Below are 18,577 nucleotides of genomic sequence, written 5' to 3' on the forward strand. Positions count from 1 at the left end.
TTTAAGATCTTATTGATATACCGACCACATATAAGCAAATACATCTATAAAGTCAGACGACTATTTCTACTGTGCGTTTCACTAGACAGGAACATAACGAGAATATTTTAATGCACCATCTGAAAAAATAGGCATTATTATTTACAGCGTGTAATTTTATGTTTTCTTATTTTTATTTAATTAGTAATACTCTCAACATATGTCTAAGAAAATCGATTCTTAAAATATTTTCCAATCCATCGGCAGAAAAGTTTTGTCATATTAGGCTTTAACACTGAATGTCCTTTTTCAACATATGATCTTATTTTGGGAACGTAACCAATATTTACCCCAATTTACTGAAAAGTGTAAAGTGTCCCAGTTTCCCCATTGTCCCAGTTACCCCATTTTACCCTACATGATAAAGTCATCAAATGTCTCGAGTAAGAAAAAGGTTACGTTAAATACAACACTCTAAGCGTGATACCGAAGACTTTACCACGGACGTCCTTGAGTTTACTGTAGGGATAATACACGTTTTTTTTGTGTATAAACGTCTGCAGAAGCCCGCGGGATTGTTTGTGACCGAGACCGAAGGTCGAGGTCACAAAAGTATCCCGCGGGCTTCTGCAGACGTTAATACACAAAACAAACGTGTATTGTCGCTATTCTTGCATAAAAAATATTTTACGACGATTTATGTATTGTTTTCATATGTGATGACTTGACGATTCCGGTACATTTTTTATTTACCATTCCTGTTGTTCTTGGAAACGGTAAACATGTTTTAAATATCCGTATCCATGGCCCGGAAATAAACAACACTATCAAAAGCACATCCTGAAGGTTTTTAAGCGAATTTTTTTATCTCTCATTATTACAAACATAAAATTACCAATAATTGTTCATATCATTTCACAATTTGGTGGACTCATCACAATTTCAAGAATAATAACTTTGCATTCGAGTTATATTGAGTACGGACACGCAGTTGGAGTACGGATAAGTACGAACGTAGTGTCAAGTTTCCAAGCTGTTTATATAAATTCTTTGAGAAATTAGATATAAAACATACCGACTGATACTTACCAAAATCATAAATATAATACCTAAAACGAATAATAGCACAAGTTACACGCGATACTTATTTATTCACAGTTATTTACAATAACTGAACAGACGCTTTGTAAAGGGAGTGAACTCTAAGAGAAGCTAGTGCATACATTGATGGGGGCAGTACGTTTGGGGTTGGAAACAGATACAGCTAAACATACTATGGATTACATTGTATCTATAATGCTACAAGATGAGGTTGTTAAGGAAGAAACAAGACGCAGATGCCAAATATCAGTTTGCGTAAAAATACATACATATATCCCTGGCAAAGCATTTCAAAAATAAAAATCATGTATAAACAGCACGTGAATTGTCTTGTTTGCACACGATTTTTCTCCCGTTTATACATGGGCGGATCCAGTGAAAAAAGTAGTTTTTATGCAAGAATAATGGTTGCAATTATATCTATCAATCTATATCCAGATCTGGATACCGAAGTACCTTTCAGCAATTCACGTAGTTTGAATCTGGGTTTGCCAAAATTAGGTATCGTTTACGTTTATGTTGACTAGAAAAACATTACGTTTCGCGTGAAAAAAAATGAAACATTTGCATTTTGTGGGTGCATGAATTTATCAAACACCTGTCAAAAATGCGGATTCAGAGTCATCCATTTAATTAAACAACTGACGAAGATTTCAAAAACGATAACATCAAAAAACTAGTATCCCTTACTGTGCGAGTAAATGTTCCATTCAATCTTTACAGTTTGGAGGATATTAAAAAATAATTATAATAATTTATTCACATGTTTAGCAGTTTCGATTAGTTAATACTTTCTTTAGACGTCACTTTGTCGCTGTGTGGCACTTGATAATTTTGATCACAAAGACGCTGTAAACGTTTAATGTTAAAAGTAATCGAGTCGTCTGCTTAGATATTTCCCTCGCATTCGAGTACTCCAGAAATTTCCGAGCCGGCCCGAGTCCCAATTTTAAATGTAAAAATGCACAAAGGGTAAGCGAAATAATAAAAATATTTAAAATATTTATTTTATTTTTACAGTTTAGTCGAGCAATAATTTTTTTGAAACATCGCCGAAGCAAAAACGATTATTTTTTCCGTTTTTCGTATTTTGCGCAATATATCAATGAAAATGATCCTAAATTTTGTCCAAAATTGACTTCAATGGAAAATAAGGTTGGTACTGTAAGAGGTTCAAAGGGTAAGTGAAATAATGAACTTACAATTTCTAAAGTTATATCATCATTTAGAGGAAAGATTATACCAATTTTAAATCAACTGGACGTTATCACTTGAAAATTCAAAGAAAATAAAGACAATTACCACTGAAAATGTGTTCTTTGGTACGCCAAAAAGTAAACAAATATCGCCATTTTAACTGCAACTAACGTCAACCCCTTGCATATTATCTCTACTAATTTTAAGTTTGTAATGATTTATGAATGTATATATAAAATCGCTTTAGAAACAACAGATTAATGTTAAATTGACTTTGAAGTGATATATCTCCACCGCTTGTGTTGTTTTTATACATTCTATTGTCTATTTTCTGGCTGTTGTATTGTCAAGTCTTGCTCAAGACTCAAGTCTTGATAATAACAGAATGTCCGACTTGTGTCATTCTATTGTCTACTTCCGAGCCGTTCTAACGTCACAACTCGAAAAATAAAAAATGCGAATTGTGTCATCATGTCGTCTACTTTCCGATTGTTCAAGCGTCAGAGCGTTCGAATTATATATCCATATTATGTCATCATGGTGGCTATGCTTTCCGTTGTCTGACCTTACAATTGACGTAGCGGTAATATACTATATGTTTCAGCCTATTGCTTGCAAACATGAACCTACTGAAAACATAACAGTTGTTTTCAGCAAACACTGTACTTGATTTTAAAGCGGTTATTTGCCGATATAATTTTGACTAAGTGTTTGATAGGACACAGTTACAATTTCATTTCTGAATAAAGTTTCAAAATGTTAAATCCTATATGATAATTTGAACAGTAAACCATCATAAAGATTTAACGTTATTACAAGAAAACGTATGAATTTTTTTTGCAAACTGAAGTACTAGTACATCTTTTATCTCATACCCTTAATTCAAGGAGATGAATACCCTCAAGAATCAGGTGTCGGGACTGAAAAACACAAATGTTAGTATTGTTTTTCATTCGGCTTGATGACCAAAGGTGCATTATATTCATATTGTACATGATACAGCAACTTAGGTTTGGAGACCTTTTGGCCTTCACAAAGTGTAAAATAAATCAAGGCAATCTTTAAAACGTCTTGCAGAAAATCAGTTCATTTAGTAATATGTTTAAAACATCACATAGGTGTTCGCCTGTGACATATATGTACAAACACAAGCATTAAAGTTCTCATAAATTGGTTTTAAACACACTTAATAGCTGTTCTTCTTTATTCTATATAAAATTGACATATTTCCAATTGCTGCAGCACACATCAGGGCCCATTTTAAATGTCTGCAACTTACATTTTCTTGTGCTGAGTATATACCTATATAAATTCTGTAAAAAAATTCGACATATATTTCAGTTAAATACGAACAAACAGAAAAAGATTCCGTATTGTACTTTTTAAATTCCGTATTGTACCTTTTGCATTGTATGCTGCCGGACTTCTTTCGTTAATATGCATGTCCTGACATAGCGCACATAAAAACTTCACATAGTTCCATTTTAATATCGATAAACATTGAAAATTTCGTCCAATAACAAAACAACAAACAAAAAGGTAGAGGTATATAATATAAGAGTCATTATAACAGTAGCTAGATCTGGGATTTTGTATTCGGCTATCGTGGATTTTGCAACCCTATTGTATCTGATGTGGTTACATAACAACACAAGTTTGACTTTCTACTGTCTCTGCATGGGATTTCAATTCTCTAAGTCGTCTTCTCAAGTGTTTTTGCTCTATTTGTTTTCTTTTAATTTCAGCCTCGATTTCGCCTCTCTGATCTAGAAGTTGAGACATACTGTTATTGTCATCACTTTGAGACAACCCCGTGGGCTGTCGTCTGTATAACGTTGTACTGCTAGAGTCCATATCTCTCGATGTCGATAAAGTCCATCGAGTCATGGAAGAGTATGGCCTAGCAGACAACACTTCGTTCTCATCTTCAAGTTTCTCTATCTTTTCCTGTAGTTCTTTCTTCTCTTTTTTGATAAGTTCCAGAGCGGTGCTTTCTCGCTTAAGGTGGTCCTAAAGTTGGTTTTGAAAAATATTTCTTAAAATTTCACGAACTAGAAAGCAAATATTTTGTGCACGCTTTGCTTTTAAGTGCCGCTTTTATTTCTTTTGATATTAATACTTGTTTTAATTGTTATTATAATTTTAGCTCAAAACTGGTTTATTTGTAAATTAGTCAATTACATGTATGTAATATAACATTTGTTAATATTTTAAAATATTTTCATTATTGTCTTAGAATCTTGAAAACTCAATACCTGATATTAAATTTTACTATTCTGTAATTCGATAAGATTAGACTTAATGAATAATATAATCTGTGAGAAGATCCTTTAAGACATAGGTACAGGTCCATTTAGATTATACTGTGTCCATGCTTATCTCAAAGAACTATAAAATATAACAACACTGAGTCCAAGTTCGGGAAGACCTTACATGACCACCATAAGGCGCTTAAAGACTGCTGTTGTGACACTTAACAAAACATTAAGAAGATTCTTTGGAAGCATAAAACGCAACTGAGAAAAATCAAGAGCAGACTCGGTTTAATTGAGTCCGTTCATAGCAGAAAATGGAAAATCTGTAACAATCCTTACGCCTAAAACATGGAGTTGGTTTATTGCAGCAATCATGTTAACAATCATGGCTGCAGTCTTTGATCTGCAATAGAAGTAGGCACAGTCGTGCAGATAGACTCTTTTGCATCTTTTTAACGTTAAAAACCTTTATGAAAGAGGTCAAAATGAAATCTTTAAATTTTAAGATAATAACCATTGCTTTCTTTTTTTCTTGCATCTCTTGTTCAAGTTGTGTACTTTGTCGTTCCACCGTTTTCTTAAGCTTTTCTTTTTCTTTCACAATTCTATCTTCATACATTTTCTGTCTTTTCATTTTCAATTCCACCTCGTCTTTCTCCGATTTTGTCAGCTGAAGCTCTCCAAACATTTGCTCTCTTTCATTCTTCAATGAAATGAGATGTTCAAATTAAAAAATAATCACTAGAACAAAAAAAAAAAAAAATAAACTGGCGAAAGTCTGTCAAAACAATAGGAAAGCAACTGAAATATTTCAAGAACATTTATGAGAAGATCCTCTTGAAGCAGAGAATGCCACGAAGCAAAATAATGGCCGACTCAGTCTAACAGACTATTCATTAGATGTCATAGTATGTACAACATCCCACGTCCGAAGCAGGAATTCTTTTACAAGAGCAATGAATGTACATATATTTCATTATCGCAAGAGACAAGCAAATATAAAACACAAGTTTTATTGCAATTTAATCTATTATTATTATTATTATTATTATTATTATAATACCAGATTTATATAGCGCCCTTTTCACGATCAATTTCACGTTCAAAGGCGCTTTACATAGTTCAAATGCAGCCACACAGGGCGCATAATTCATCCTCTACTAGTACAGACACAGAGCGACCTGACCAGAGGGACAGAGTGAGACAAAGCCCCCACGACAGAGAGATCAGAAATCAGATACAGGCTTGTCCGGCTAACTTAGCCTAGCTCGTTTCGAATAGACAGCCTGGTTCTTTAACGTGCCCAGTGTATAGCACTGATACACGCAAGGATTGCCTGGGTTCCTGAGTACACCTCTAGTTGGGTGGGAAACACTGAAAAGCGTTTCTGAAAATTCCCGAGTAGCTGCCGAGGATCGAACCCCCGACCTCAAGATTGGAAGGCCAGTGTGCAAACCACTGAGCTATCCGTCCACCCATTATTTGACCTGTTACAATATATGCACACACACAACTGCAATGCGGGATATCCTGATACTGCGTATGGATATTATGTTCAGAGGTCAAAAGAGTAAAACAGATATTGGCGGGGTTTTTTTTTGCCGTGCGTGACTTCACCTAGTGTGAATCCATCAACAAGTTGCCTGTTCCACAACGTACCACTACCCACTACAAAATTTAAAGCTGGTTTTGAAACTTTTGTTGAACAATAACCATTGTCAGTATTTTAGAAGATTAAAATTATACCTCTAGTTTCTTATTTTCCTCAGATAGCTCTTTGTTAGTCTCTTCTTGTTGACGCTGTATCTGTTTAAGTTTTTCAATTTCATCTTCCTTCTGTCTCAGGGACGTCTTTAACTTGTCCAGTTCCTCGTTTGTTTGCTGTAAGTTTAAAGCCAGTTTCTTCTCAAACCTTTGGGATGTTTTCTCTTGATCCTGAAAAATATAAGATAATGTTAAGAAATAGAATTAACAAGAGTAAATAACATATTGAGCTTAGTAGTATATTTTCCTAAGCAGACCTAGTATTACTTTAACCTCTTCAAAAGAAGTATTGACCAAGACTTAGACGCTAGTGTATCAATAAAGGTTCCATGAGCACGGCTGCGGATGCCTCTAAATAGTTTTTGTACTTGTAGCATGTGTAAATGTTGAGTTCTGTTAACCCGGGGGCGGAGGGCATGGACGTTAGCATGCATTTCCACTACCGTCCACGAACAGACTCAATCAAACCGAACTTGCAACATTTTCGTTTTTGTCGTGTTGAGTGACCTGTGGAGTTTCCACTTTTTCTATTTTAGACATCGATTAAGACTGTGGCACATATGAGGTGTCATCGCGGCCAAGCTTGAATCGAACCTACGTCCTACGAGTTAACCAGTCGCTATCTTAAACACTAGAACTTCGCTCCCCTGTAGACTAAATGATACACTGGAGGCAAAGAATGCATCCAGCATAATATGCATCCAGCATAATATTAGCACACTCACTTTGATCGAGTCTGTTTATTCGAGGTAGTGGGACGTGCAACACGCCTAATCACCAGCTAAACTGGAACTCTTATTACACATAACGATGGTGGATCCGAAAGAACACTAAGTTGTTGAATATATATAGATGGTGGGTAGAATTTTTTTTTCGTATATATAGTGTAAAAAAAATAAATGCTCACCTGTTTCATTGCAGCAAGTTGTATTTCCTTTTGCTTGTCTCGATCACACAGTTCTTTGAGTGTTTTCATTATAAAAGAATTGTCCACTGCTGTTGCATCCTGTAAAAACGGCATGATACTTTATCATCAAAAGGTTCATCAAATAATTTATACAAGCTGTTTGTCGTATTTCATGCTGACATCAAAGTCAAATTAACCATCTGATTTCATGTTTAAAACGAAAATTAGAATATATTCAACAAATTCATTGATGTTTTTGTTACGTAGCCACACACGCTTTTCACGCTGGTAAAATAAATCTTAATCCGTTCCATAATCATATAAAAGATCAGAGAAAATTGATAAATTTTGTCTTAAACAACTCGATTGTTTACGTATATTTTTTCAATTTCAAGATGAGTAACGGGAGATGATACAAACATGTGACCAGAACAGAAGTTTCTCGAATGATTACTATACTGCTACTTCTACTTCTACTACTACTAGGCCCTAATGTTGTTGCTGTTGCTGCTGCTACTTCTACTTCTGTATTCATTTTAGCTGTAATGCTGATTCTTCGTCTGTAAACTAGCATAGTTTCGTGTTAATGTATGTAAGCTGTTTTAAAGGGACTTGCCCACTCTTCTTTGGGGTTTCAAGCATAGACCTCCCCTCACCCCCACCCAACACCCATCCCTCCCCCGACGCCTTGGTGTTATATAATGGAATGGGAGATAACTCATTATCAGAATCTGATACTATTGGTTTGCACTTCAACCACAATCTGTCAATGTAAAATCTCAATGCAGTTATTTGCAATTCAGGAATGCAAATTTAAATATTGTACAGACAGAAAAGTATGTACAAAAGTGCATAAAAATACACAATTATTCAGGACAGGTTTTCACTTTGCACTTCCTGTATCTTTGATACAACAACCCTAACCCTACTTTAATAGTTGTAAAATTATCACAATTTTGAAAGAAAGAAGAAGCAAAATTCAATTCAAGAACATTCAAATATTAATGTATAGTTTTCGTTCTTGTGTTCTTCACTTTTTTTTTTCATTTCAATCTACCTCGGTGCAAGATACTTTCGGGTAGTAACTGTAAAGTTATCTAGATAAAATGGTTAAGAATAGAGGCAATTATAAGACCATTCAAAACAAGACAGATTTATGGTTCTTGTGTTCTGCATTTCTTTTTAGATTCATTTTACAGTCTTTGACTGTCTTATTGACTTAAGTAACCCTGCAGTGTTCTGAAATGGTATTTAAATCAGTTCTTCATTATTTATTGCCCTGCTCCAAATGTGAACATGCGTTATCAAAGTACGTATGAACTTTATTCGTAAGCACCCCCTTATGCTAAATATTTAAGAAATGAAATGACTTTTTTCGGTGTTCATGCGGAATGAACGACAGAATAGGATCGGCAAATTAAACATGAATCGCTGTTCATGCAAAATGAAAGACAGAATAGGATCGGCAAATCTATTCTGTCGTTCATTGCGCATGAGCACCGAAAAAATAGTTTCATTTCTTATATTTACATTATATTTCCGGGACACCTGCACTTTACCGGTACGCACATTTAATAAATACTCCCCATTTCTTCTTATCGGGGCTACCGCCCCCACACCTCGGTCTTTCTTTTTTCTTTAATGAATAGATTATTGTTACAGTTTATTTAAATGGTTGTAACGAGCACATCCTGCCTTTTAAAATCCTAGCAGGAAGTGCGTACTAGTAAAGTGCATTCTAGCCATATTTCCTTTCCATTTGTAAACTATATAATATCATGGATTGCATATAATTTGTAGAATTTAACATTAAAATCAGCTTCCGGCCATTCTGTTCACTAGACGGAACAACTGCGATATCATCTAAGGAACGTTTTTCGTGCACACCGGACTGGCGTTTCCGGTGATTTTACCTATGCCGGCAAAACCCATCTGGCACCCCCCCATGCCGGATGACTCTCGTGCTGTTAATGACAACTAGTAGTTCATGCACTGATAATCTTATTGTTTATGTAAAATACGGAAAAAACAGGTACCTTGATGGTTTCTCTCCGTTCCTTATAGTATATTTCTCGATTCAAAATATTTCAGTTTATCGTAAAAACATAACGTTATTCTACAAACTATAAAACTAATGCGGAACTTTGTTAATGTGCGTAACGCAAAACATCATGACGTCACTTCTGCTTACGGACGTTAATTTCCCGCGCTTTGTGTTAATTCTCTACTCTAAGAAAGAGTGTTAAAAAGAAAGTATTTCTACCTTTTGTAAAATACGGTATGCAAGAAAAATAATCTGCCAGAATGAAATGCTAAAATGTATACGATATGCAAGAAAAAATATCAGTCATGTGTTTACGAATCGGATGGAAATATCCATCCCGAGGGCACCTACGCATGGGCGGTAATTCTCTAGCCGCTTCGTCTTCCGATATACACGAAATTGAACTTTCTCTAAATTCTGACCTTATAAAAATATCAGAATGGTCAAAACAATGGCTGGTTACATTTAATCCTACAAAAACAGAAGCTATGTTCTTTTCCCTCGCGCGTAGACAATGTCCTAATCTATTATTTGAAAATACTCAGTTAAATTTTGTCGATTATCACAAACATCTTGGCATAACACTCTCTTAAGATGGATCTTGGCACGAACATATATCTAATATTGTAAAGTCGGCAGCAAAAATTCTAGGATCTATGAGAGCGCTGAAATTTAAACTTAGAAGGCACACCTTAAACAAAATCTATATAGCTTACTTGAGACCAGTTCTAGAATATGCCTCTGTTGTTTGGGATAACTGTGCGAATTATGAAAAAGATCAATTAGAAAAGATTCAACTTGAAGCAGCGCGTATTGTAACTGGGCTAACGCGTTCAGTATCAATAGAAAGACTTCTTAACGAAATTGGATGGGTTTCTCTTTCTGACCGCAGAAAAATACAAAAATTAATTTTAATATACAAAGGAAAAAATGATGATCTTCCAACATATTTACTAGATTTATTTCCATCGATCGTGAATGACTCAAACCAGTACAATTTAAGAAACAATGCCGATTTGAAACTTTAGCTAGGCGTATTGAAATTTACTCCCAATCTACTATTCCCTCTGCAATAAAATTATGGAATGATCTGAACATTGAAACTCGTCAACTACCAACTCTTTCGGCTTTCAAAAGTAAACTTAAAGAAATTTTCAAGCCTCCACAATTCCCTACTTTTTACTTAATTGGTGACAGACGATACTCTGTGTTTCATGCTAGGATACGAAACAAGTGCAGTAATCTAAACGCCGACTTGTTTAATAATCACATCAGAGAAAATCCAAACTGCGACTGCGGATCCGAAACGGAAGACGCAGAACACTATTTCTTTAAATGCACTCGTTTTTCACATCAGAGAAGAGAACTTTTTACTAAAACAAGATTATTTCACCCACTAAGTGTCAATAAGCTTTTATATGGCAATGATAATATTTCTATAGAAGATAACACTACTCTTTTCACAGAAGTTCAAAACTATATCAAACATACAAGACGTTTCGACAGTACATAATGTATTTCTTATGTCCTCTTGTCATTATTACATTACTTTGGGACAGGATGTTTGTCATTACTGGGTAGACACTCGGGGATATAGAGCAGCATATATTTCTTTTTCTTTTCTTCTCTAGCTCAACTATAATGATTACAACCATAACTTGACTAATACTAAAATTTATTAATTATCATTGTGTAATTATTATCATAAGTACTATTATTGTTATCATTTTGTTACTACATCACCGTGTAATTATTATCATAAATACTATTATTGTTATCTTTTTGTTACTACATCATCGTGTAATTATTATCATAAATACTATTAGGGTTATCATTTTGTTACTACATTGATATCATCATTATAATATTTCCCTTCTTCTTCTTCTTCCTTTTCTTCTCCTTCATCTTTTTATCTTTGTAGTTATTATCACTATCATATATCTTTGTATAAGGAATGCTTAATTAAACTAATACACTCGTTCATTTTTCATTTGCTATTAATGTTACGCACTTGGGAAGGGCTGACTTCTAATGTTGCAATAACTTGTAGCCCAACCCATTTGCTTTTGTTACTTATTATGTATATGTGCTATGTATTATGTGTTCAGAAGCAATAAAATATGATTAAATCAAAAAAAACCGCCCAATGCGCAGGTGCCCTCGGGACGGATATTTCTATCCGATTCGTAAACACATGACAGATATAATTATTCCTGACTATACGCGGACGTCGTCAAAACAGTCGCGTCGGTTATCACTAAGCAGCGATGACGTAACTTTTGCACCTTTCCTTTTGCTGTTTATACGAAATGAACGTCAAAAGTTTCAATGGAAAAGAAGAAAAGAATAGAGCGAATGTAAATATTACTACACACTAATCCGTTGTCTAGCATATAAACCTACCGGCTTAGGTTTCTCTGAAAAATAAAATAATGATTACAGTACTTGATGTTGACAGTTTGACAGATTCATAAATAGAAGGCATTCGTATCTACTTTATTAAATAAAAGGTAATACAATGTAAAAGTCTTTTTATCACATATTAGCTTATATTATTATTAGGTTATTTAACATTGTTCCGTACAATACGGAGATATATTTGGACGAGTACCCAGCTGAGAAAAACATACTGGACGAGCCGCTAGACGAGTCCAACTGGGTACGGGTCAAATATATCTCGTATTGTACAGTTCAATGTTAAGGCCATACCAAATTGATTAATAGTTCTTCGGAAAATTTTCAATTTCTTGCAATTATGACTATACATGAAGTTAACATTTCTTTAAGAATAACACAGAACTTAAACATTTACAGTGTGACTAAGACAGTAGATAGCTTTTCTGTATGTTTTAAAGACTACATGAATGGTTTTGCAAATAAATTCTTGCTAAAACTCACTGAATCACTTTGTTTTTATTTTGTATTTATAATTACTGAGGGATGAGTGTCTTATTTTTAATTTTGATTGTTCTACATTAATCTGAAGTCGTGCCCATTTAACGGCAGAGGATGAGGAATATTTAAGACAAAACAGGCACCTAGTGGAATAACATATCTTCTGAAACCCAGTTAGATGGCTTCGACACATGAGCAACTTTGTGCCCCTAGTGAAACTCCAAATGGTAGAGGTGAGGGGAAAGTAATAAATCACTTGACCATTGAGACCAAACGGAGTTGGGCACACAAATGCTTCCACATTGCTCGAATCCATTGGAATAATTTCTTAACAGATAAGGTTAGCTTAAGTTTTTGTGGTAGAGGTTCATTTCAGTCAAAAATGATAACAGACGGACAAAAAACGATCCCAATATGGCCACTCTTTAAAAGTGTTATTTGTTGTGCTTTGACTGACCAAGAAATTTTGAGTTGGGAAGGTCTGTTTTTTCAGATTCTTTCTTTCAATCAATTCATAGCCAATTAATATACAAACAGGGAAAATTGGGGTTACAATACGACAGAAATTATTTTTTATATCTACACAACTTATTTGAAAAGCTAAACATTTTTTAAAAATGAATATATGCATTTTGATAGAATATCTGACTGCCGTACTAAAGAAGTTACGTTCAAAACGATTTGGGCCTGAGACAATTAATGTGATGGGTCAGTCAGGATCTGTGAACAAACTTTTTTTTTCAAAAAAGCACTGGCTTTGGCTCTAGATCTAAAATATTTAACTAAACAACTGATAACAAATGGTTTGAAAACTATCTGAACAATATTTCAATGTTTAATCCAAATATTTTCAATTTGAATCCCCGTGGCCGTGCACGTCTTACAAGTCTGGCTTTGTTCTTTTCACTGCATAATTTGAACAATCGTAGAACGTGCCTACTTCAACACCTACTGGCACACCGAAGGCCATGTGTGGCACTAGCACAGACATTCCAGATTTAAAACAAATGATGAACAACACCATAATTCCTGACTTTTTGAGTTTGTGTCATCAGCTACATGTTACCATTACGAACGCATGGATTCCGATCAATATCACTTTGACACATTAAAACAGCGATAAAACCTGTTTACCGTTATCATTCCGGACCGCGTAATCAGATTTTTTTTTGATTTTTTTCGGCGTTTTTTATGTACGTGCGGGCGTGTGAATTTTTTTTTCTTTTTCTCGGGAATGAAATCATTGATGCGGTAGTTCTGACGAACGACAAATCAGTGTGGTATGGCCTAAATTGTGTCAAAAATTAAGACTTTTACTATTGACTTAATGGAAAATAAGGGTGGTTATATAAACGGTTGAAAGGGTAAGTGAAAAAATAAAATTACAATTTCTAAAATTATATCATCATTTAGAGGAAAGATTAAATCAACAAATGCCGCCGAAGCAAATTCGTTATCTTAAACCATTTAAAAGATATAACGAATAAATCGAATTTATCTTTCTTTATTTAATGTGTCAAAAAACCGATAATATCGATTATTGGAACAATTGAAAGTTCAATACGAATGATTCACCGAATATAGTATTTCTGCCTTCCTCATTTCAAGTCTAATCTAAGTCAGTACACACAGCGCCTACGTCACCCGATTTACATTCGGAACATTTTCACGCCGGTTTCGGCGCGTGCGTCAAATAAGGTAATATATTATACAGGCACATGTTGCAAATCAACGTTCGCGATCGGATAGTTTAGTTTAATCATATTTTATTGTATATATATTCAAACATGTATAAATCACATTTAATACAAGCATTAAATCAAATACATACAAATGGATTGGGCCAAAAGTTATTCCAACATCATCTAGGGCCCTCCCAAGAACAGTCAGTTTATAAGTAGCTCAAAAGTAATGTATTAAGGTTGTGTGATTGGTTGTACAATTTCAAGATTTAAACAAAGAATTTTGGAAAATATGCATTGAAAAGAAGTATTGAAAAGAAGTTTAATAATTATTTTGTTAGATATCAAACAAAATGTTATAAAAGTGTAAAAAATAATAAAGAAATAAACAAACAAGAAGATATACCATTGTTGAAGTTACCGCTAGTACTGACACCACCGCCCCCAGTTTTCGTTAAATAGGTTTGCAGCAGTTACATGTTTTGGTGAACTCGAGTTAGCGTTTTTATTTTTTTTTTGTTATTTGAATCTTTTGCTCTCCTAGTTCATAAGTTTGTACTTCTTTGAACAGTATTTCATTCTGGGATTCTGTTAAAAGTATCAATGTCAAATTAAAAGATTCTTTCACCGGTTGTAGGTGCAGATGGGAATTTCCGGCCTCGAGGGTAGCTGTTTAGGCGGTTACGAGACTCCAGCCGAGTAAGCGCGTAAACAGTTACTCGAGAGCCGGAATTTCCCATCTGTACCTACAACCAGTGACAGAATATTTTTCTTGCATACCATAGGCCTATTAAAGATCAACCGAACGGCTTTCTTTTTAGTTTATGAGTTGCAGCGTAACGTTATGAATTTTTGATAAAATAGCTTTTTTTTAAATCGAGAAATATACTATCAGGAAACAAGATGAACTGTCAAGGTATCGGATTTTTATTTTTATTCCGTTTTATGAAATAAAATGTAAATTGCTACATATATGTAGTTCCTTTGTCGTCATTTACAGCACGAGAGTCATCTTACACCCCGGGGTGTAAGATGGATTTTTACAGCACCGATAAACATACCGGAAATCCCCGTCTGGTATGCAAGAAAAAAGTTTCTTTGCGCTATGAGGATGAAAGGCTCTGGTATTAATGAATAATGTTCGCATCTGAAGTGCATATTTTTCTTTGAACTTTAAATTTTAGCATTTTCATAGAACCAAGGATTTTCGATGCTTTAGATACAATAATTGAGATATGTTGATGCCATGACCCGTCCTGACTGAATGTGATACCTAAATGCTTATGATGTTCGGCAAAGTTAAGGTGTACATTGTCAAAAAGTAACGATGGTCGATTTCTGTTACAGAACGAGAAAAACATAACTTCCGTTTTAGAAGGATTGAAATTAACTTACCACTGTTTAGACTATGATGTAATTGACATAAGATCATTATTTGGATAGATCAAATAGATATTGAATAAATGATTACATTTCACTGCCACGCTCTACTTTTGTGTTATATATGTGTTGCTGTTGTACTATAAGCCATTTTGTGTATGGAAAGCTTGTTTCAAAATCAGTTTACTACATTGGTAATTAATTCAAAAAATTTTTCGCATACTCCTATATCGGCTGAAATTATTATCTCTCTGGAAGGCATACTATGTTGTTTTTTTTTCCTATGTTAATAAATATTCCAATAATTATAAATACGTGTATTTGAAATGAGGTTTTATTAAAAGAAAGATATTTGGTCATATCACCAATAGGCATCTGAAAATCGTAAATGAAAATCATTTTTACAAAATTTCTTACTTTTCTGTGTCCTGTCGTCTTTCACTTCTAGCTTATCTGCCAAATGATCGTATCCAGCGTCACGCAATGCTTCTTGAAATATCACAAAACATTTAGACGGTTTTCTCTGAAAACACAAAAAGTTCATTTTATTTTTTGTGCAATGTATCCTTCCTGTTAGCAGTAGAGCAGTCATTGGCTTTAAACAATATATTTATATATTCAGTTAAGAAATGAAAATTTTTTTGGCGTTCATGCGAAATGAACGACATAATAGGATCGGCAAATCCATGAATCGCTGATTCATGTTTAATTTGCCGATCCAATTCTGTCGTTCATTTCGCTTGAACACCGAAAAAAATAGTTCCATTTCTTATATTTACATTATATTTCCTTTCCATTTGTAAACTTTATAATATTATGAATTGCATGAAATTTGTAGCATTTAACATTAAAATCAGCTTCCCAGCCATTCTGTTCAACAGACAGAACAACTGCGACGTCATCTAAGGAACGTTCTCCCCGACTATAAGCGGACGTCATCAAAACAGCGGTCTAAGCAGCGATGACGCAACTTTCGCGTCTTTCCTTTAGCTGTTCATACGAAATGACCGTCAAATGTTTCAATGGAAAATAATAGGGCGAATGTAAATATCAAAATATATCAATAAATTCCATCTACCGTATTATTTTACATTCTCTGTGGATAGGAGGTCAGTATATGCGTGTCTAAAATTTCAATAGATTATGTGAGCCGCGCCATGAGAAAACCAACGTAGTGGCTTTGCGACCAGCATGGATCTTGACAAGCCCGTGCATCTGCTGGTCGCAAAATCGCTATGTTGGTTTTCTCATGGTGCGGGTCAATTATATTTTCCAAGTTATGAAAATAATTTTCTTCTATCTGACTGTATAAAAAATGTATGCTTTTGTCAATCATGTATTTGAAAAGCACTGACGTTATCGTCTAAATAACAGCTGACTGTAATATCATTTCAATATAGCACTTAGTCTATGCTAATTTAACTTTCTATACAGGTAAATTTATCACAAATATAATAAAGAACAGTATTTGAACCGTTTTCGTCAAAACAATAGGGAATTGTAATATCATTTCAGAATAGCCTTTCGTCAATTCTTATAGAACTCTCTGTAAAGACAAATGTGTCAAAACATACTAAAACAACAATATAATTTCTTACTTGTAACAATAACAGGAACTCTTCTGTTCGCTCTTTTTCTATGTTGTATTTCCTTTTGAGATCTTCCCATGTAGCCGGTTTGAGTACATCTTCAACAATCAGGTGATCCACAATATCACCCATTCTAATATCTTGTTTCAGTGTTTTCCAATGTCTCCGAAGAAGACTCATCTCTTTTTCTGTCAATCCACCCCTTTTTGAATCCATACTTGCTATTATGTTTTTGTCATATTTCCTTCTTCATGTAACATGATGTGGAATGTGTTTGGTTCGTATATCCTTACTATATTCATATCTGTAAATACCTGGCTTTATATTACATATCTGAGATTACGATGTATAGATTTTGGCATGTGCAAGGTTTTTATCTTTTCAGAGAAGACAAATTGATAATTACTATAGAGAACACTGTCACACTGTTTGTTTTACATTCGAATCTCAAGTGATCGGAAGATAAAGTGTTTTTTACTTAAGCTAAAGATTACGAACCCGGAAAATATTTTCTGCATGAAAATACTTGAATACAGACTAAAAAAGGGTTATCTTGATTTTTACGAGAAGTTGAAAAAATATTGTACAGTGGAATGTTTATATGAAAAGTAACACCACCATCACATGTATATAACTATTCAAAATAAGAATTATAAGGAACTTGGTAATATTATCCTATCAAAACAGCTACTTTAGTTAGGCTATACATGGATATTGTTACCTGGAACCATACATCAGCGTGTGGTCTGCACTATATATAGCACAAACCAAAGAAGATAATACCGTAGACCGCACAATTGGTCCAAAGTGAAAGTCCTCATTTTCATACCATGAGGATACTACTTTGACATTTTTCGGAATTTTTTGAAATTGGGTGAAAAGATAAAAAAAATCTTTTGATGATGATATTTGGTGAATATTCTGGAGTATACATAGAGGATATTTGTTTGTTTTGAGTGAATATGGAATATATCTCACTGAGAAGTGAGAAAATTTCAAATATTTTCACGAGCGCGTAGCGCGAGTGAAAATGTGAAAATTTTCTCACTTCGAGGTGAGATATATTCTATATTCACGAAAAACAAACAAATTTTCTTTTTATTTTATGCTCAGTTACGTTGAGATGTGCATTTTGCAACTATTTTAATCTCAGCGCGGGAAACAGACGCGCGTAAACAGACATGACGTCAGACGTGCTGTGACGTTATAAAGTTCCATTTTGTTTTATTTTTTGCTGCATAATGGTATGAAATTCTCTTTAAGTAAAATAATTTGAATCGAAAAATATACTATAAAGAACAAAGTGCGGCTACAATTTTCATCCTGTTTTAAGCAAATAATTTAAAACTCATACACAATGTAATGAGGGGGCGGAGCTATATCTCTCACAGTGTGAAAATATAGATTTCATATTTTCACAGTGTGAGTGATGAAATATGAAAATATTTAACTGATAGAATACAGTATTTCATTAGTTAGCATAAAATAAATGTAAACATCTTCCAGGCCAATTTTCAATTTTATAACTGCTTGAATATAGGCCTACACATTTTCTTTGTGGGTGGAAGTTCTTCACGTGTATAAAGAATACAATAAATGAGCCGCGCCTTGAGAAAACCAACATAGTGGCTTTGCGACCAGCATGGATCCAGACTGTTCTCTAACGGTTTCTCTAATTGCAATAGACTTTGAAAGCGAACAGCATGGATCCTGACCAGACTGCGCGGATGCGCATGCTGGTCGCAAAGCCACTATATTGGTTTTCTCATGGCACGGCTCATTTA

The 18,577-nt window shown here is 34.3% G+C and overlaps 1 protein-coding gene across 1 annotated transcript; it reads right to left on the reverse strand.

Annotated features, from left to right (window-relative positions):
• Positions 1 to 3,337: 3,337 nt before the first annotated feature.
• LOC123530205 (girdin-like) lies at positions 3,338 to 17,115 on the reverse strand. Its single transcript, XM_045310950.2, has 7 exons — positions 16,803 to 17,115; positions 15,622 to 15,727; positions 11,651 to 11,664; positions 7,204 to 7,302; positions 6,279 to 6,467; positions 5,047 to 5,235; positions 3,338 to 4,287 (listed from the first exon to the last, which is right to left on the reverse strand). The coding sequence occupies exons 1-7, from the start codon at positions 17,007 to 17,009 to the stop codon at positions 3,916 to 3,918; spliced, it is 1,176 nt and encodes a 391-aa protein (XP_045166885.1). The 5' UTR covers positions 17,010 to 17,115; the 3' UTR covers positions 3,338 to 3,915.
• Positions 17,116 to 18,577: the final 1,462 nt, after the last annotated feature.

The sequence above is a fragment of the Mercenaria mercenaria genome, chromosome 13, assembly GCF_021730395.1.
Source record: "Mercenaria mercenaria strain notata chromosome 13, MADL_Memer_1, whole genome shotgun sequence".
Taxonomy (NCBI): Eukaryota; Metazoa; Mollusca; class Bivalvia; order Venerida; family Veneridae; genus Mercenaria; species Mercenaria mercenaria.

Bases quoted from the DNA above. Each gene is read 5' to 3' on its own strand.
- LOC123530205 (XM_045310950.2), bottom strand. From the start codon at position 17,009: ATGGATTCAAAAAGGGGTGGATTGACAGAAAAAGAGATGAGTCTTCTT. The intron at 6,468-7,203 runs GTGAGCATTTAT...TATATTTTTCAG, and splicing joins AACTTGCTGCAATGAAACAG to GATCAAGAGAAAACATCCCA. The intron at 5,236-6,278 runs GTATAATTTTAA...ATTTCATTGAAG, and splicing joins AGGAAAATAAGAAACTAGAG to AATGAAAGAGAGCAAATGTT.